The sequence below is a fragment of the Sminthopsis crassicaudata genome, chromosome 1 (genome assembly GCF_048593235.1).
Source record: "Sminthopsis crassicaudata isolate SCR6 chromosome 1, ASM4859323v1, whole genome shotgun sequence".
NCBI lineage: Eukaryota > Metazoa > Chordata > Mammalia > Dasyuromorphia > Dasyuridae > Sminthopsis > Sminthopsis crassicaudata.
Window position 1 is genome coordinate 29,503,564 of NC_133617.1, and position 20,262 is coordinate 29,523,825.

At 44.8% G+C, this 20,262-nt stretch overlaps 1 protein-coding gene across 9 annotated transcripts in view; it reads left to right on the top strand.

Moving 5' to 3' along the window:
• The window catches only part of HECTD4 (HECT domain E3 ubiquitin protein ligase 4), a 178,424-nt gene that overhangs the window by 134,260 nt on the left and 23,902 nt on the right, over positions 1 to 20,262 (top strand). For all 9 annotated transcript variants that reach the window (XM_074297295.1, XM_074297296.1, XM_074297293.1 and 6 more), the window contains 15 exons: positions 2,457 to 2,560; positions 5,080 to 5,241; positions 5,326 to 5,474; positions 5,718 to 5,797; positions 6,822 to 6,985; positions 7,357 to 7,594; positions 8,100 to 8,236; positions 8,795 to 8,921; positions 11,401 to 11,538; positions 12,017 to 12,153; positions 14,596 to 14,756; positions 16,712 to 16,893; positions 18,011 to 18,216; positions 18,459 to 18,589; positions 19,479 to 19,684. In XM_074297295.1, coding sequence (XP_074153396.1) covers positions 2,457 to 2,560; positions 5,080 to 5,241; positions 5,326 to 5,474; positions 5,718 to 5,797; positions 6,822 to 6,985; positions 7,357 to 7,594; positions 8,100 to 8,236; positions 8,795 to 8,921; positions 11,401 to 11,538; positions 12,017 to 12,153; positions 14,596 to 14,756; positions 16,712 to 16,893; positions 18,011 to 18,216; positions 18,459 to 18,589; positions 19,479 to 19,684 — 2,322 coding nt within the window. The remainder of the gene's footprint in view (positions 1 to 2,456; positions 2,561 to 5,079; positions 5,242 to 5,325; positions 5,475 to 5,717; positions 5,798 to 6,821; positions 6,986 to 7,356; positions 7,595 to 8,099; positions 8,237 to 8,794; positions 8,922 to 11,400; positions 11,539 to 12,016; positions 12,154 to 14,595; positions 14,757 to 16,711; positions 16,894 to 18,010; positions 18,217 to 18,458; positions 18,590 to 19,478; positions 19,685 to 20,262) is intronic.

The following is a 20,262-nucleotide window of genomic DNA, read 5'->3' on the forward strand; positions in this document are numbered from 1 at the left end:
TTGGTCTCTGACCCTCCTTCAAATTCTTTTACTTTCTAGTTTCTTATTCTTAATTTCTTTTTATGGCTGAATCTCCTTGCCATTATTAATCAGAAGTCTTGGCTGGAAAATAGAAGATTGTAGACTACAGAGAAAAAAGAACGGGAGAAAAAGAGGATGTTTAGTCTGTAGGAAATCTGTTCAGCTCCTAGACTGAAATTTCTTCCAGAAAGGGCTTCATGTTTAGCTCTAGTTGTGTCCCAATTTGACTTTCTACAGTTTAGTGTTTCTGGCTCAAGCTTCATTTAGAGACAGGTTTTGGCTAGTTTTAAAGATTATAATGATCAAGTTCATCATTTGCTTTTGTAAAGTAATATGCTTTCATTTTTTTATTATTTTAATATTATTTTATTTTTCCAAATACAAGCAAAGAGAATTTTCAGCATTCATCTTTGCAAAACCTTATGTTCTGAGTTTTTTTCCCTTTCCCCTTCTTCCCCTCCCCAAGCAAGCAATCCGATATAGGTTAAACATGTGCAATTTTAAAAAACATATTTCTATGTTTGTCATGCTGCACAAGAAAAATCAGATCAGAATGGGGGGAAAAGCAAACAAATAACAAAAAAGGTGAAAATGCTCTGTTTTTATCCACATTAAATCTCTATAGTTCTCTTTCTGGAAGGAGATGGTTCTCTAGACCTCTCTGAAATCTGCCTGCTGATCATTTCTTACAGCACGATGATATTCCATTGCATTCATATGCTATGACTTATTCAGCCATTCCCCAACTGATGGGTAGCCACTCAAAAAGGACTGCTACAAACATTTTTGCACATATGAATCCTTTTCCCTCTTTTATAATCTCTTGGGGAAAAGACCCAGTAAGTAGTGAGACTGCTGGATCAAAGGCTATGCAGTTTTATAGTCTGTGGGGCATGGTCCTAAATTGTTCTCCAGAATAGTTGGATCATAATAATCTTAATTAGGATAAGATTATCTTGAGCGTCAGTGACCTACTAAATAATCACGATTTGTACATTGAAAAGTGATGTCATAGTATTATAGAATTAGGCAGCAGCTGAAGCTTATGTTTGCAGCTCCTGCTAAAAATTTCTTTTTTGTTTACTATGTCATCCACAGAAGAAACTGCTATTAGTAAATTGCTCTAAGTCCATTCAGTTAGAGATGGGAAGCCCTGAAACTTCAAGTGCATCATGTTCCTAAAGTCCCTGGAAATGTATACTATTTTCTTTATTCTTTTTCTTTAGGCAGTCTTCTGTTTCCAGCTCCCTTCTTAATATCTCTTCATGCATGCTCTGCTCACTCCCCTGAGACCAAAACCATCTTGCTCTCTCTCCTGCCATTCCCCAGCCAGATGTCCTCGATGGGCTGTCATTCTCTCAGCCTTAACACCACAGAATGTGTTAGCTTTACCCTAGTTCCTCATTATTAGGGCCTCATTTGTACTCCTGTTGTCATCACCCCCTCATTCTGATTTCATTTCTTACTGACTGATCCCTGCCTCTCCCCCAGTTAATCTTTAAATCCATTTTGAATATGTCAGACCTCTGCATGAAAATGGCCTCAGTGTCTCCTTGTCCAGCAAATCAGAATCATACCCATCAGCGAAGCGCTCATGGTCTTTGCTGGGCAGCCTCAGTTCCCCTCTTTGGCTTTGTCTCTCACTCATCTTATCCACAAATTGTCAGGACCCTGGGACATTTCCCGTAGGCCTAGGGTGCCTTTGGCCTCCCTGCTGGGGGGCATTGGCTCACATGCTTTCTTCCTGTCCCGGACTTAGAACCCTTTCTACCTCAGCTGAATTCCTACAGCATTTTGTACTGTTCTGTCGTGGATCTGAAGCCTGCCTAGAACCCTCATCTGGACATGAGCAGCTAGAGACTACTTTGTGTGCTCTGTAGTGCCTTGTACTTTTTAAGTCCTCAGTGAATATTGGATGAATCGGCATAGTGTTATATCTTTTTTATTCTTTCTCTCTTTTAAGATGTCCAAGATACCCTGCCCAGTTGTCCCTTATTTACAAATAGACTGTAAACCTCTTGAGGACGGGAACTGTTGTGATTTTTGTTTTAGTATCCCATGGTACCATGCATATGATAGATGCTAAGCAATAAATGTTTGTAAAATGTATGTTGAAGCCAAGTTATGAGCAATTTCTTCCAGTTCTAAAAGATTTGGGATTCTTGGAATTGGAGAAAAGCGATACAGCCGGGTGGAAAGAATGCTTGGGGGAGGGGGGGTCAGGAAAACTGGATCTTTGCTCTGTGCTCATTAGCTATGTGACTTTTTTGGGCTTCAGTCTTTTCATCTAGAAAGTGGGGAATATTTATATTCCCTACTTCATAGAATTGGTGGGGAAAAGAACTGTCAACTTTAAAGCTCTGTGTAAATATGTATTGTGTGCTGTCGTTGCTGTTTTGTGGTGGATTTCCCAAATTTGATTTGTGGTGTTGCAGGAGAGCGGCTTCTGGTTGTGGAAGTGCAATGTGAGAGGTTAAGGATGCTCTACCGAGACTGTGCTCGCCCCCCACCCCCGCCTCTCCAGGCAGACCGCAGACAGGTAAGCTCAATGGTGGCAGCCTCGTGCAGTCCTCAGTCTGCTTTTTGTTCTTTGGTGACGTGGAGATGTAGCCCTTCGCTAAGAGGCAGGGTGTCTCAATACTTCTCAGCCCAGCACTGGCAGAATTTACAAGAAGGGTTTGACCGCTGCTTTGTTGGATACTATGAATTAGCTACTACTGATCTGGAATCTTCCACCTCTTTCTCTGCATTGTTCCTCCTAGTCTGGCCTATCATGACTTAGTAGAATAAATTAACCATCATCCTCACTCTTTGAATCTCTTGTCCCTGTGATCTTGCCAATTCTCAGCCTCACCAGCTGCCATCTTTAGTCCTGGAGGAAGCCTGGGAACCATGTAACTGGATCCACTCCTGTAACCCAAACTTATCTGAGCATTCCCTTTTCATCACCGCTTTATTGTTAGCTCCGCAGGGGCTCTTAGGAAGTGCTCCCTCCTTCCCCCTCTGGGCTGTGCCCATGCCCTAGTCTCAGATTTTTTTACTGAGAAAATGGAAACTTCCATCTTGCTTCCCATATCTCAGGTCCCCAGTGCACTGTGGTCTGGTCTCTCTTCCTCCCAGTCTGGGAAGAAGTGTTGGCAATCATCCTTGTTTAAGCTGGCTCTCCTATTTTGCGCTCTGGGTTCCAGCCCTGGCACAGACATGTTGAGTTCTCTCCCAATCTTGATCCTCCCAGTCCTTTGAGCCTCTCAGCCCCTACATGCTGACCATGTGACTGAAGCTTTTCTCTCTAAAATTGCTAGCAATCTCTTTCATGCTAAATACAATGGCTTTTCTTCAGACCTCATTCCTTTCCTACAGCTTCTGACACTGGGAGGGAATAGGGAGGAAGAGGGGCAGGAGGAGAAGGGGGAGGGAGGGCTGTCCCTGCTCCTGGATTCTCTTCTCCTGTGATACTGACTGCTCACTCCTTGCTCATGGCTTCATTTTCTTTGACTGGTTCATCATCCATCTCTCACCCATTAAACCTGATGTCCTCTGAGGCCCTTTTCTGGCCCTATTTCTTTCTTCCTTGTTGATCTCATCTGATCCCCTGGGTTCAGTGATTATCTCATTATTTCTAGCCTTCATCTCTGTGCTGACCACCAATCCCCCATCATCGCAATCCATGAGAAGCTCTTCCTGAAGGGTTGATCAGCATCCCAAAGGCTGCAGCTCCAAAATGGAGTTTCAGCACTATTCCTTAGAGTCTGCTGCTGCCTCCTTGGCCCTCTGTTGAGGGCCCAACATCATTCTTGGCTCTCAGATCCTGAGTCAGAGCTTCTTGCTCTTCATTCTCATTTTCTACCTTTCCCTTGCTTAAGCCCGTCTTTCCCTTCATGCTCACAGTCTCCCTGCTCTCATTTGGCCTCTTCACACCTGCCAAAATAAGCTTCATCAACCATGTCCATGTTGCTCACAAATCTTCAGGTTCTTTATGATAAAATATAAACTCCTCAGATTCACTTTTCAGGCTTTCCACAACTTTCCTTTACTTGCCTGTCACACGTCATTTTATGTTACTCCCTACCATGCACACTATGCTCCAACCAGATGGGACGTCTTTGGCTTTCCTTCTTCTCCATCCACACAGTTGTGCAAACTGTTGGCTTGTCTGCATTCTGTTCCTTCGCTGCTCTGTTTCTCTAGACTCCATTCTTCCCTTCTGCTCCCCTGACATTTTTCCCTAGGAGAATGTAATCTTCTTGAGAGCAGGTATCATTTTGTTTTTCTTTGTTTTCTTGATGATTAGTACAGAATTTGGCCATATAGTAAGGGTTTAAGTGCTTATCAGTTGATTTTGTATTTTCAGTGCTTTGCAAACAGTAGACACTTATTAAATATTTGTTAAATTATTAAATTTGGAGTACAAGAGATTACAGTGATTTGACATAATGGGGATCATAATAGCTCTCTGATAGAGTGAAAGGGCTTGTAAATCTCTGAATGATCGTGACTTTTTTTGGTCAATGCAAAGGAATTATAGTTATACTTTTCTCTTGAATCCACTTATTGTGGTTCACTGGCTCATGGCAGATTGTGACATTTCCATTTGGAACAATTGAGGAAGACTTCATTCTCAGAATTCCTGGTAGATTTCCACAAAAGTGTTTTTGTGTAATAGGCAAGGTGATAGCGCCTGATTTCATTGGGACACTGTCCTGAATTAACCAGGGCTCTAATGCATTATTTTTCCACAATATATATGCAATATATTCACTGGCTTTATGACCTTAGGCAATAAACTTCACCTGTATAAATTCTAAGTCTTCTCAGTAAACTAAGGAGCAGAATTCCGGTGTTAGTTGTGAGGCTTAAACAACATAATAGATATAAAGTGTTTTGCAAAATCTTAGTTTTTTTGCAAAGTTCAGGTGATGATGGTGATGATGATGATGATGATGATGATGATGATGATGATGATGATGATGATGATGATTTAAAAGTATTTTCTTCCCCTGGGCAATACAAGGATTCCCAGCAGTAGACCTATTTAAAGGGTTTCTATTCTTGCCACAGCCCAAGGAGATCACCTGGAGTCCTTCCCGGGTGTTTCCACCTGTTCGAGCCTGCATGTTCTCATCCCACCTGACCTCTGTGACCTTCCTGGCTGATCCCAGTGCTGGTGGAGGTCTCCCACGAGGTACATTTATCTATGCAACCTCTCCACTTCCCATTCAGGTGAGACAAAAGACCATCTTTCATCTCCTCTCCCTCCCTTTAAGTTTGAGAAAGAGCCTCTGACAGTCCCTGACTTTTCTCCAGGCTCCATCCTTCTACTGGGAAATTGAAATTGTTTCCTATGGAGATACAGATGATGACACTGGACCAATAGTTTCCTTTGGCTTTGCTACTGAAGCAGAGAAACGAGATGGTGCTTGGACCAATCCTGTGGGTACTTGCCTTTTTCACAAGTAAGTGGCTGCTGTTGCCCCCAGAATATCTCAAGGGAATAAGGAAGAACCCTAAGGATTTGGAGGGCTGGGGCTTTTGTTATTTAAAAATCATTACTAACAGCCTTCTCGGCTTTAAATTAAGAAAATTCCTTCTCAAAGCCATATTACAATTATCCCATTCCTTTCATTTCAGCAAAGAATACTTGTTGTTTTTTAAACTAAATTTCATGTTTTTTGCCTGGGTTTTCTTTTCATTCCCAGCAATGGCCGTGCTGTACACTACAACGGCTCCAGCTTATTACAGTGGAAGAGTGTGCGCCTGGACGTGACTCTCTCCCCAGGTAGGTGGGAAAACAGCAACTCTCACATCTCTGGCCCCCCAGGCTGTCTTCTCGCTGGTTTAACTGAGAAAGAACAGCCATGGCCTGGCCTTCCATTGTTTTGGGACTCGGTCTCAGGAGCTCATTTTTCATGAGAATTACCCTTACAAACCAGGGATTGGTCATTGATGAGTCATCTTTATTTTTATCTTTGGATCCTCTTAGAAAATTCTGAGGTTGCCATTTTCTGCCATCATAAGTGATGTCAAACAGATGACTCCCCCTGCACCCCTCATCCTATCTCCAGGCCTCTGTTTTCCTCAGGTCGTCCCCCTCACCCCCCATCCCCACCAAACTCCCCTCCACTGCTGTCTTGACACGCTTCTCTTCCTCATTTTCCTAAATTGATGCTGCTGCCCCAGTCTCTCTGAAATTACCTTGTCCGTATTTCATATTTACTAGACTTTGTCTGCATGTTCAGGTTAGCTTCCAGAGGCCAGAAACTGTTTTCATTATATCTCTGTGTCCTCTCCGCCTGGCATGGAGATATTTAACAAATACTTGAGAAGTAAGAGAACTAACAAGACATTGTGGTGTAGCAGAAGGCTGGCCTGAATTCAGATCCTTCCCCTGACACTGTCACTAGGTCTGTGGCCCAGAGCCCTTCAGTTTCATTGTCTGCCTCAGGCAACTCCCTGAGACTGATGAGCTACCTTGGGTGTTTGTAATCACCAACAGAATCTCAGATCCTTGGCATGACGACATCTGGGAGCTAGGCAGGCATTTTTAGCAAAGCGGCCTCTCTAGAAGGGTCAAAACCAGTCCCTTGGAATGAATTCTAATCTCCTCTATTTGTTTTCCTTTGAGTAAGCTAAGCCCAAGGGCAACCTGGATGTCTACCCTAGGCAGCCCCTTCTGTTAGCCATGCCAGTCAAAGGGCACCTTTACAATAGGAGATGAGCTAATGCAAATCAGAAATGAGCTTCAGAATAGCTGACTGTGACCATAATAATGACTCTGATGTTCTCCTTCCTTTATTCTGCAGGAGATGGGGCAGGAATCGGCTGGGAAAGGACGGAGGGCACCCCACCCCCTCCAGGACAGCCTCCCAAAGGCCGGGTCTACTTCACATACTGTGGGCAGCGCCTGCCCCCGTGCCTGGAAGATGTCTCAGGAGGCATGTGGCCTGTGGTTCACATTCAGAAAAAGGCAGGTGCTCTCGTTTAGAAACCTTGGGATATGAGGGTAGGCTCCTATTAGCAATGCAGAAGTCCAAGACAGTTCCCAGTGAAAAGGAAATGCAGAAATCTGATTAGGGAAGGACTTGATGCTTTTCATTGTCCCTATAGGCTTTCAGAGAATGTCATACATAAACTTTTGTGGGAAAGGAAAGAAGAAAAAGGGATAAAAGGAAGAAGAGAGGGAGGAAAGAAGGGGAAAAACAGAGAGGAGGAGCAACACTTTATGAATTAACTGGTGCAGGCCTCTGAGGCGATATGTCTACATTAGCATCTTTCAGACCCTTCCAGAAAGTCAAATCAAGCAGCAGCTTCTCATTCCCCCCATGATTTTCCTTTCAGAATACCAAGATCCGGGCTAATTTTGGGTCTCGACAGTTTGCCTATGCTGAAGGGCAAGCCCATCGGAATGCTGCTGACCTGTGCATCGACCTGGCTGAGGAAATCAGTGCCAACTTTGAAGCCCTTCCCTTTGCTATGGCTTCTGACAGTGACAATGATGCTGGCACCAGCATCGCTTCTGACCCGGGCACGCATGGGCCTCCCTGCCGCATCGCTGCCGTGGCTACAGCTCAGCAACGTAAATGGCCATGGGTGTTTGCTTGATAGAAAATGGAATCCTCCTATTCCACCATCACCTCATTCTCATTTAGCATGATAGGGCCATTAGATTGGGAGCTGGCAGAGTCTTGAGAACACAGCTGGTGTAATTCCTTTTGTAAATGGGGAAACTGTGGTGCAGAGCAATTAGCGAGCTTAGGCTCCTACTCTAACCTTCACAGGGCCTCAGTATCGGATGGCAAGCAGACTTGGGTGCCTCATTACAAAAGTCACTCTCTTTTTCATCTTGAAGAATTATCCAGGTTGCTTTCCCTTTGAGTTAATTATGCCCTGAAAAACTCTTTGGGAATTCAGTGTGATTAGAGGTATCGGTTTATCCATTTGACACTCTGCTGGACATTCCTCCAAGCTCCAGAGCCCTCTCCACCGAATGAATGGGAGATCCTGTAACAGGGTTTTTGGGGTGTCATCAGTTAAGGTCTCCCCATCCAGGAAATGTATAGTTTCATTGTCCTCTGTTACAGAATACGACAGTGACACTTCTTGTCACTACAAAGTGGAACTCAGCTATGAGAATTTCATCACCTCAGGCCCAGACCCCCACCCACCTCCTATTGCGGATGATGAGAGTGACGATGATGATGATGATGACATCCCTCAGGTAAGGGAGATGAAGCCTTGGGTAAGGGCTGGGCAGGGCCTGCAGGACCCAGAGTGGGTGTGAACCTTGTGAAAGAGAAGGAGATCAGGAAGGAATGAACTGACAGAGGAATGGAAGACAGAAAATGGGAGAAAGTGGCCCAGCCAGATGTAGGGCTATAAGGATTTATATTCATATAATCCAGCTTTGAAAAGCATCTCTGATTTATTTATTTTAAAAAAACAAACTACAAAGTATTTGCAAGATTCTGTCTTGCTCAGGGAAAGAGGCCCTTTAGCCTGTTCAGACCCACGGTGCCAGAAAAAGGATGTCTCTTGGCATAGACTCGGTTGCTCTGACGCAAAATTGCCCTCATTTTTTCCAGTGCAAATGGAGAAACTGTCCTTAATCCAGCTGTTTGCTCTCCACAGCTTGGGGTTATATCCTCCACTGATAAGCTGCAGGCTTTGTGCTCAGACATGACGGCCTGGCAATGGGGAGTTTATGTGGTTCAAGGCTGGTTAAATCAGTAAAGAACTGTCACTCATCTTCTCGTGATTGTTTGCCTTCTCTTTTCAGGAGGACCACTATGCCCTGCTCGTGAAAGCCTGGGAAACCAAAGTTTTCCCCACCATTAGAAGACGCTTCCGGAATGAAGCAGAGCGAAAGTCAGGCCTGGACCAGATAAAGGGGGCTCTGCAACTAGGTCTGGTGGCCCCCCTGTATTTGCTTTTATTTTCTTTTGAGGTAGCTCAGGAAAGAGAAAGGCAGGGACAGGGACAGGAACTCCCCTTAGAGAAGCATGTGGGGAGAGGCCTCAGCTTGCTCCTCCCACCTTTGTATCCTCCACCTGGGGTAGCTTTTGTTCTGAGAGTCTGGTTCTCACTTGCCGGTCGCTACAGAACTGGGTTTTAGAAGATGTAGCTGGGTGGATAAGGCCTGGAAGGTTATAGAATTAGCTCTTCTTCTCAGGCACCTCATAAAATCAGAGAGATGTTGCTAGCCCAAGAACAGTGCAGGTTTTGCCCCTAGATGGTAGAGCAGCAGTGAATGTTTAGTGTTCTGTGCCCTAAAACTGCTGCAAACAGCTCATTCCTATTTTTAGTTTCTTCCTTTCTCTTCTCATGTTTCCTCTTCTTGGTAAACATCTGCTTTAGAGGAGAAGAAATGCCCTTTTACAAGTAGTGCTGGAGCTCTTTTTATAGGGATAAAAATTTAGCCTTAAGGCTGAAGGCTTGATTCAGGTCCCAGTAAGGGATGCCAGGATTTACCCTCTTTTCTCTTCCAAGTAGGCTGAGTATAGCCTTCTGGAAACCTTGCTGCCCCCTTTCTCATATCAAGGTGGGGATGGCAATAGCTGAGCATGCCATAATATTGGTGACTCTTCCATACTGTTAGCATGCTGATCATTATTATAAATGAAGGAATTTAACAAACCATTCAATAGGCATGTGTTAAATGCCTTGTAAGGGCCAGGCACTGTGCCCAGTACCAGGGGTGCCAAGGCAGAAACAGAATAGCCCCTGACCTCAAGGACTTGCCCTCCCACAAGGGGAAGATCAACACAGTTTGACAGCAACATGTAATCTGTATAATCTTTTATAAATGCAATATTTTATATAATAATCTATGTTATATAATCTTTTGATCCCTAAAAGATTATAAGAAATAGAGAGAGAAAAGATCATTATTAGCACAAAAGTTTCTCCCTCTGCCAGGATCAGAAAGAAAGCCTGCTCTTGTGTTGTCTTAGACCATGCTTCCCCACTGCCTCTGATTTCCAGGCTATTTTTTAACCTCTTGCCCTAGTACAGTTCATTGAATCCCAGACAGAGAGTTAAAAGGGACCTTAAAAGTCTTCCAGTGTTACAGCGGAGGTTCAGAGAGCTATTGTGCCTTGCCCAAGATCACAAGGCTGGTACCTGGCAGGACCTAGATTTGAATCCATCTCTTCACACTCTAAATCCAACCGTCTTCATCATCTCACATTGTTTCTTCATCTTCTCTGAGGTGACAATGAGACCAGAGCTGAGAAGGCAGGAAAAGGATCCAATGTAGAATGTGGTTAATGGTCTCCTGCCAAGCTTCTCTGAAGCCAAATCATTCTCAGTGTCAGGAGGTTGTTCCTCAAGGCACTAGTCCTCCCAGCCATGGGCACAGGAGAAAGAACGGGAAGTTTGCAGCATTTGTGGGGTGGAATCTTTCCTTATGTGGTCATGCTCTTTGAGCAGAATAGGGCTTTTTTTCTGGAGCAGCTAGATCCCAGTCCTTTCTCATCATTTGTGGGAGTCATCCCAGCAACCAGGAGCATTGTGTCAGTGGGCTCCCAGGCTTGTGGGGAAAAGTAACTAGAAGTAAGAACGGTTCTCTGGGGCTCATTGTGATTCAGTGTTCTCTTTGAGTATCAGTACCTGGATGCTTCCTCCCCCTCCTTTTTTTTTAAAGAACCTACATTCACAATAATTGTTCTATAGTGTGAAGATATGAAGGAAGAAGTTACTGATTGGGATTTCTCAGGCTGGTCAGTAAGCATTTTCTTTGAGAGAGAACTAAACTCCAGATATTCCTGATCACATGAAAGAAAATGAAAATTGTCCTCATGGTTGTCTGTTTTCTGGTTTAATGTACATATATGCAGGGTTTCCTGTACATTATATGGTAGGTGTAGTTTTTTTAATAGTCCTTTGAAAAATAGCGTGAGATACTTTATAGAATCCTTGAAACTAAAATATGGTAGGGGAGGGGCTGATTCTTAGCTCATGGTCTCTCCTCTTGTTTCATTTGGCACTGATTTCTCCCTGTAAGCATCCTTCTCTAATTGCAAACTCCTTTGGAATTGTGCACTGCAGATTGCTCTCCTTGCTAGTTTGTGTATGGACAGTTGGTATGGACAGTATGGACAGCAGAATGGTAAATGAGGAGTGTAGAGATGGCCTTTATTTAAAAGCAAGTCCTCCCAAACATTCCCCTTAATATCACGGGAAATAGCCCAGCATGGGGGGGCAGATGTGATGACTGTTTGTCACCTCCACACACTCTCCTAGCCCCAGTGGCCAGCCTGCCGAGGAAGAGTCGGGGACAACCCAGCTCCCAGGCCAGTCATTCTGCATGCAGCCCTGAAGAGTCTGAGCAGCCTGAGCTGTGAAGGAGGCTGCATGAGGGCCAGCGGCATCTTTTTCTTTCAGGAATGGTGGATATCGCCCGGCAGACCGTAGAATTTCTCTATGAGGAGAATGGTGGCATTCCCAGAGATCTTTATCTTCCCACAATTGAAGACATCAAAGATGAAGCCAATAAATTCACAATTGATAAAGTTCGCAAAGGTTTCTTTTTCCTTCTTGCTTTGCTACAAGTTCGGAATTGAGAATGGGTCTTTATGAAAGCCATGACTTGGGAAACCAGCATAGGGCCCAGGGTGGGATTGCTCAAGTGCAGCAGGGAGGGTCTAGGTTTCTCTTACAGATGTAACTCTTTCAGGCCACCAGCCTGTCCTGACTTCTAGTAAGAAGGGACATCCTCGGGATCCCCTTCTTCTCTCAGCAGCAAAAGAAGTGAAGACAGAAAATTGCAGGATTGGGGGCATAGGAGAGGAGGGCAGGGTGAGGAAGGAAGTTGCCAAAGTCTTTTCTAGCCAACCCAGTTTGGGCCCCATCACTCGGAGGATGGCTCCATGGTACCCCTCCACAGGCACGTTCAGATGCTGCCCACACCTCTCTCCCCATCCTAGTTCCCACTTAGAGATGATGCTGGATCACGGGCATCCAGGCGAGTGAATGATCTCTTCTCTCCCTTGGCCCCCAGGTCTCACTGTGGTCACGCGCTCTCCAGACAGTAACAATGTGACCAGCAGTGCTGTGGGGACTGCACTCCCCAAATTTGCCATCCGGGGAATGCTGAAAACTTTTGGCCTACATGGAGTTGTTCTGGATGTGGACTCAGTAAGTAAATGACTTTCACACGTGTCTTTGCTGTGCTGGAGCACTCCATTTCTGTCCTCACATCACTGAGCTTTAAGTGGGGGGCAGCCTCCCGAGCTTGCGGCAGCACCTGAATCTCTCTGACACCTGTTGTACAGACATCCAAGGAGCTGGTGGCCACGGCCACAGCCAACAGTCACTCTAAACAAGCTGGTTATTGAAAAGACGTGTCCATGTTATCCCTGCATTTCCCAAGCACCCATTACAGGGAAGGGATCCCTCCATTTCCTAAGGTAAATGAGAGGTACAAATGTTTAACAATCCAAGAAATAAACTCACAGTATTGATCAAGAACCTGCTGTGCTCACAGTTTGGGGCTTTCTGCCTGGATTCTGAGAGAGCTATGAAGGTGAGTAAGACAAGGCCCTTCCTTATCACCGTCGGAGAGCTCAGTGCAGGTTGCTGGGAAGAAGCCTGAGAAGATCCCCCAGATCGGGGCTGTGCTTCAGACTCTGCCTCTCCTGAGCCTTCGGGCCTCTCACGTGTCTCCACATCCCCAAGTCTGGTGGTCAGTAAAATGATGGGGTTGGAATGAATAATTTTCAAAGACCTCTCTGAGCTCTGGGCTCAGTGCTCAGATGCAAACCTTAAAAAGAAACCCCGGACCGACCTTCACGCTGTGCTGAACAAGCCAGGCCACTACACAATGAGTCCTCTGAGGTGGCTTGTAAGAAGCCAAATGTCAGACCTCTGTGGAGCTTAATGAGGTATATCTTTCAGCATTGGCAGCAATGAACTCTGCCTTAAACACAGGCTTACCAGCTCCTAATTTCATCTTGTAACTTTAAATCATTCTGATCTAATGTAACTCAAACCTAACCATATGTTAGGACTGTATGGTCTATATAGAATCCTAGTGATGGAAATTCATAACACATAGGAATCACTTATAAACAGAAAATCATAAAGGTAGCATCGCATGAGACAATTTATTATTGTTTATCGAGGGACTTGGCTTCCTATGTTATATTGATTTCTAAGTACAGATTTATTCATAATTTTACTCCCTGTCATTTGAGTCCCATATATATCTATATGATTTCATTCTGTACGTTAATGACTCCAAAAGAGACATGACTAGGCAGATAGGTACCAGACTTGGAGAGCGTCAGCAATGTTAAGAACGTGTAACTTGGCCTAATTGTAAAATGAAGACTTTCTCCCTGGGCACTTTTCCCTCATCTCCAGTCATTTGTCAAGTCTTGTTGATGCTACCCCTTCACCATCTGTCCCTTTGTCCCCATTCAGACCTGCCCTGGTCTCGTTCAGGCCCTCAGCACCTCACCTGGATGATCTCAAAGGCCTCCTTTTGGACTCTTTGCTGTAGGTGTGACCCCATCATTCCTCTGTTCAGTAAACTCTACTGGCTTCCAAGTCTCTGGTGAACAAGCAACTTGGTCTGACATTCAGAACGGCCCCCAGCTGGCCTCTGGGCCGTTTCACCCATGATGCCCCCTCGACTATCTCAGCACTGTACCACTTCTTCCTTTCTCTGCTTCTCTAAATCCTTACATTCCTTCAGATGCTACCTCTCTGTGGGATCCTCAAGCTATTGGGTCTCCCCAACAAAATGTTCTTATATCCACTCTTGTATGGAACTTCTGTGTGTGTGTATTGTCTCCCTTCTTGAGGGGAGGGACTTTGATTTGTCTTTTTATCCTTGACGCTTGGCACATAGTAGGCACTTAGTAAATGCCTGTGTATTGATTCCATCTGTAAACAATAACACATAATTGGGACTTTTAGAAGTTTAATGCATGCACATGTTTAACATATATTGGATTATTTGCCATCTAGGGGAGGTGGTGGGGGAAAGTAAGGAGAAAACGATTTGGAACAGGGTTTTTGCAAGGGTGAATGTTGAAAATTATCTAGGCAGAGAAAATTAAAAACTTAAAAAATAAAAATTCACACACAAAAATAAGTTTAATAGAAGTTGTGAAGATACATCTTAAAATTTTAAACTTATCTCCATTGTCTGACTGGATTTGTATTGGTTTTTTTTAAGATTGTCCATTGGTATCTTAACACATACACATTATTAGTCTTTTTCCCTCCATTTCTGTTTTAAATATTTAAATATTTTAAATATTACAGTATTTCAATCATATTTTATCTAGAAGATTAAAACATTTCTTCAGTTTTGGGGACCTCTGTGGTCTCTGTTTGTGGTCTTTTTCCTTTAATTTAAAAAAAAGGCACACATTTAATAGTATTATATGTGGCATTTTTTCTTTGAATAATGTACAATTAACTTCTTTGTCAAATCATTTATTTAAGAGTAAATTAGCTCTGAGCCAGCAATTGGCTGCCACATAGAAGAGGATTAGAAAACCTGGAATGGAGAATAAAATTTTAAACTATGCAAATAAAATCATTAATAAACTTTTCTTATTGTTGTAGGTAAATGAACTTGTGCAGGTTGAAACTTACCTCCGCAGTGAAGGTGTGTTGGTACGGTACTGGTATCCTATAGACATGCTAGAAAGGCCTCCTGCAGGCTACCGGAGGACTGCCACTAATGGGCTAGTTACACTGGACAACACCAATATTCAGATTCACAGGTAATTGAAAATTTCCTTTAATCAAAACTCACTGTTTGACAGGTCTACACAGGAATAGCCCTGCTGCTGGGTTCTCCTCCTCCAGATGCCATTTAGTCCCTAAATCAGTCAGGAGCTTGTTGAACACCTACTGCTGTGCCAGGTATCTTAGGGAGGTACAGAAGAATTAGGAGGGGGACATCCTAGTATAAGAGCACACCCAGCCAAAGGGGCTGTTTGTCTATTACTAGTAGTAGCATTTCATTGGGGGCTAGATTTGTAATTATTTATTAGCTTTATTTATTATTAGTATTATTAGCTTTAATAGACAATCATCCCCCAGGTCTATCTGTATGTTCCTTCATAAAGTGCTGAAAGCTTTTCTACTTATTTTATTATTGACAGACATCCATAAGGAAAGAAAATAGATGGTTATTGATAGACAAAAAAGGTCACACTTCTAAAAGGGATTTAAAAAGTTTGAGGTAGCATCCAAATGTGGGGGGTGGTTATTGTCATTGATAATATAACTTTACGGACAGAGGAGCATGAAGTATTCAGTACAAATGTCCCCAGTGACTGAGGGCTTGCATTTGGGGCTTCGTGGATCAGTTCTGTCAATAGGGAGATGTTCTTATCCAGTGATCTCCAGTGATAAAGTATGTATTTCTGTTTTTCCCCCATTTCTTTTTTTTTTTTTTTTTTTTTTTTCCTGAGGCTGGGGTTAAGTGACTTGCTCAGGGTCACACAGCTAGGAAGTGTTTAAGTGTCTGAGACCAGATTTGAACTCAGGTCCTCCTGAATTCAGGGCTGGTGCTCTATCCACTGCGCCACCTAACTGCCACCTTATATTTCTGTTTTTCAAAGAGGATTTTTCTTTTCAAATAAAAATGAAGGAATTCATCAGCAAAAGAGGCTTCTGAAACTCCTTTTCTGGGTGCAAAAATATTCCCATTAATCAGATAAAACTTAAAACCAGGAAAAGCTTCCTTGTTTGTCCTGTGTCTCTGGGCTTCACAGATTTGGTTGTTTGAAATTGGAAATAAAAAGGTCTAAAGGTGTAAGCATCTTAATTTAAGATCTAGTGTATTTGTGCTTCTTTCCACCTCCCGTGATACATTTACATTGATAAACAACTATACCCAAGAAGGAATTGTGACAGTTATTTAACCTGTCTTCCCAATAAGTCTGTTTTCATTTTGTTTCTGCATTTCTTGTGTATTAGTAAGTTGGGGCCACCCAAGGACCAAAGCTTGTGTTCGTGACTGCCAGTCACTGACAGAATCCAAGTGTTCTTGCAGTAAATTTAATTTAGGCCATTCAAGAAATATCAGTTAATAATGCCCGAATCCTCTACGGCCTCCAGGGGGACCTTTGAAGGCTTGAAAACATGTACACATTTTAAAGTTGGCTCAAAAAGACACTTTTGTGTAGTGTTCATCTTTAAAAGGTTCCCTCCTTGTGGGTGGCTAACAAATAAAAGCTGGGTTCAAACTAGCCTAAAGCTCGAATACTGGTGAGAAAGACGGAGACACCCTCCAGACTGGACCTAGTTGGGCAGTAATGAGTGCCTCTGCTTTCAAAGTTTCTTCTTTCTAATTCCTCGATGGCATTAAAGCGCCCTGTTCGGTCCCTTGGTTTTTCCTTTCAGCTCTGCCCCAGGCACAGGGCACACCCTGAGAGGCCCGACGTTTTGGCCCGGCAGTTGGGGCTAAGTGGCTTGCCCAGGGTCACCCAGCTTGCCAGTGTCAAGTGTCTGAGACTGATTTAAATAACTCAGGCCCTCCTGACTCCAGAGCCACAGCTCTGTCCACTGCACCATCCAGCTGCCCCTGGCCCAGTATTCTTTGTTCTGGAGTGAGAAATGAAAGGGGAAGTCACCAGGGTGGTTTGGGAGAAAGGGCAGCTGCTGGGGCTGGGGTGGTGGAGGGGAGCTGGAGACTTTGACCCTCCACATTGTCTGTTTGTCTCTCCAGGGAGCTGCTGAGGTGCGAGGCCTCCCTGGCCAGGCTGTACTGCCGCATGGCCCTCCTCAACATCTTTGCCCCCAAACTGCCTCACCTGTTCACTCGCCTGTTTCACATCCCTGCCGTTCGGGACATCACCTTGGAACATCTGCAGCTCCTGTCCAGTCAGCTCCTTGCTCCACCACTTCCTGGTAAAATATAGCTTTGATTCTAGTCTCCTCAGTCATGTCACACGCAGTAAGCCTACTGCGCGCCCTGGTCAGCAGGTGCCTCTTCAGACTCGCCCAAAGTCACAGGATGATGCCGTGCCCTTCGTCCTTGCTCCCTTTGAGATGCCCGGCAGAGTGCAGGCTCAGGTGGAGAATTGAGCTTTCCAAATTGTTATTATCTGTTTTATTCCTGCGAAGTTGGCCCTAGTTCTTCAAATATCTACTCCTGTGAGATGCCAGGTGGCTCAGAGAGAGGCGAGGGAGGGTCTCTTAGCCAAATGATGACGAGCCCTGGATGGCTTCTTCAGGATCATGAGAATCAGAGAATAGCTCCTGGGAGGCAGCCTCTTTCACCCTGTGACTTCAAGCAGAACGGCCTTAAGGGAGGCCACCACACATTCTTTTTTGGGGGGAAATGCCTGATTCCTGCTTGGGGGCGTGGATTAAAGACATTCTAGTATAGAACTGAGGCAAAATCTTTGGGCTTTATTGTGCTTCCCAGCCCCAGGACAAAACCCAAGAGCTGCAACCATCCCTCTCTCCTTCCTTTCACCCCCCAGCTACCCAAGCTGACCCGTGCAATCTGCCTTCTGATCCCTGCCCCTGCTTTACCAGAAACTTGGAAGAGGATCTGGGAGGAGGTTGGAGGAGGTGCTGGGGAGGGAGGCACACTCAGTAGAACCTTTGGTCGGCTGGATGCGCAAGTCCACGCTTCATTCGGGGCCGCACCCGGGGTAGTTGCCTCCTCTGTCCCCTCCCCACAGTCACGATGCCCACCACAGATGCATGTGCAATGTCCCCAGTGGCACCAGGCCTCGAATGGGATTCTCCAGTGCTGAGGTTTCCTTGACCTTTTTTTCCCTGCCCCTGGGCTTGGAGGCATTAAATTGTGCTTGTAGATCTCCTGAACTCCTCTCAGAATCCTCTGGTAGTTGGTCGGTGGTTGGGGGAGGGAAGCCAAGCTCTTGGTACCTTCCAGGTGTTGCTGGTCTGGGCGTGCTTTCAGATCCAGCCTCCCGAGTGAATGAATGAGGGTCCTGCTGCCTGCACCCCCTGCCCTGGGCCCTGTGCTCAGGCCCTGTTTGGTTTGCTTTTGCAGATGGCACGATCAGCTCCAGTGCTGTCCTCCTGGCCCAGTCTCTACAGCACTGCATCCACGCCCAAAACTGTTCTGCCGCAGACCTCTTCTACCAAGGCAGCTCACAGACCGTCAGAGAGTGGCTCAATGTTGCCATCACTCGGACCCTCCACCAAGGAGAAGAGAGTCTTTTGGAACTAACGAGGCAGATCTGTTCTTTCCTGCAGGTAAAAAAAAAAAAAAAAAAAAGTCTTTGATAATATCTTTAGTGTGATCATTCTTGTTCATTTTATTCTCAATTTCCTGTCCTCTTCTCTGAGCGCCCTTGTGTCTCGTTCCCTGGTTTCCCGGTCCCTGTAGGACCCTCCCAGTCCACCCCACTGCTGCCCAGAGACTTCTCCCGAGGACGAAATGTGCCCATTTCTGTTTTTAGCCTGTGGTTTTCATGATTAAATGTGTCTCTCCACAGACAGCTCCGGAACAGTTTCCCTCAGAAGAATTCCCAGTCTCTGAGTCCAAAGTCAACATGGATGTTAACTTCCCTGGGGCCGCCTTTGTCGTCGTGTCTTGTAAAGAGAGTCAGTCTGGCTTCCGCAAAGAGTAAGTGGCCCTTGGTCCAGCAGGTCTTGGAGAGGGAGACCCAAGAAAGGGCTTGACAGAGTTAGTCAGCAAATAAATAGGTGTCTGGCACACCTGTGGCTTCCTTTTCTCTAGGACCATCTCTTTCTTTTTTCAATTGAGTTTTTATTGGGTGTTTTCTTTCCACATCTCCTCCATTTCCTTCCTCTCCCACCTCCCTGGATGGCCCAGAGAACCATCCTTATCTCGAAAAAGGAAAAAAGCAATTCGGCAAAAGAGAGTCAGGCCCCTCCTCTGCTCTGGCCGTTGTGCTTTCAGGATGCCCAGCCCCGATCCTTCAATTCCTTTGGTGCTTGTGTTTGTTTTGTTTTCCTGGCCCTCTTACTACACATGAACTTCCTCATGCCATGCTTTTCTCAGTCATTTTCATTGTCTCACATCTCAATAATATTCCACGATATTCATATACCAGAACTTGGTTAGTCTTTTTCCAGTTAATAAATCCAGGGCATTTACTTTAGGAAACATTTCTTTCTGTCAGAGAAATAGTTATGAGTAAAAATCAGAATAATAACTACAGACAAAGGTACAAAATACCTGCCAGAATGTCAATTGGTCCTCATAACAGCCCTGAGAAAAAGACCATTAATGATCTTTCTCTTTCTCGCTTGAAGAAGCAGGCTTATGGAGGCTAAGGGACTTCTTCAAGGTAACATCCTTAATAGATGGCAATCAGGACTCAACCTCGGGTCTTCTGAGGTAGCATCCAGTGCTCTTTCAAATTGGTCCCTCTCACAAGAGACGGTGGAAATGTCTTGGTGTGATTGCCTTAGCCAAGCCTCTTAATCTTCATCTCTGTTAGCCACTGTCCCAGTGAGTCCTCCATCTCTGCTCCTTTCTTCTTTCACAGCTCCTCCTTATACAAGGCTCCGTGGGCCCGGGTGCTCTTGTATGGGCTGGGCCACAAAGTGAAGCGTAACGGCCAGCTCAATCTCATTGAAGCCATCTGCTATCCACGGGATGCTTCTCCAACCAACACAGGGCTCACCCCACCTCCAACCACCAACCAATATCCTTCCGTGATCATTGCAGCCGACAAAGTCCACATCAAACTGGGTAAATCTCTTGATTAATTTATGGTGATGAAAGAGTAGAAATTATTTCTCTGCTTTTTCTTTTCTAAAATGGAAGGGATTTTCTGCTTTACTAAGTCAATTTCCCACTGATAAATATAAGGTCTATTTAGTATGGTCTACTTAGGAGACCTGCATAATTGTGCAAAGGCCTGGTCAGATGATGCTTTGTTGGGGGTAAGAGGGATGGCGAGTTTCTTTCCACACATGATTTGGGATGGTTACTGATGGTTGGAATGGCTTCTCCTTAGTATGTTTGGACCAGAACAATAAATCATTTAAATTTCACCATCCAAACTGAGTCTCATCCAATTCTCATCCCTCCGAACTGCTGTGATTAAATTGGGCCCCCAGGGGATTGGTCTATGAGAACCACACATGTATCTTGTCCCTCCCATCATCTTCAGTGGTTGAATCCAGTTTTAGGTGACAAAGAAATCTATTTAAATCTAGAGAGTGCTGCTTGCACTAGATGCTGTTTCTGGGCAGGTGACGGAGGAGGAAGAGGGACCTTTGGTGCTGGCTGCTCTAGCACTGAGAGTCTTCCCCAAGGAGAAAGAG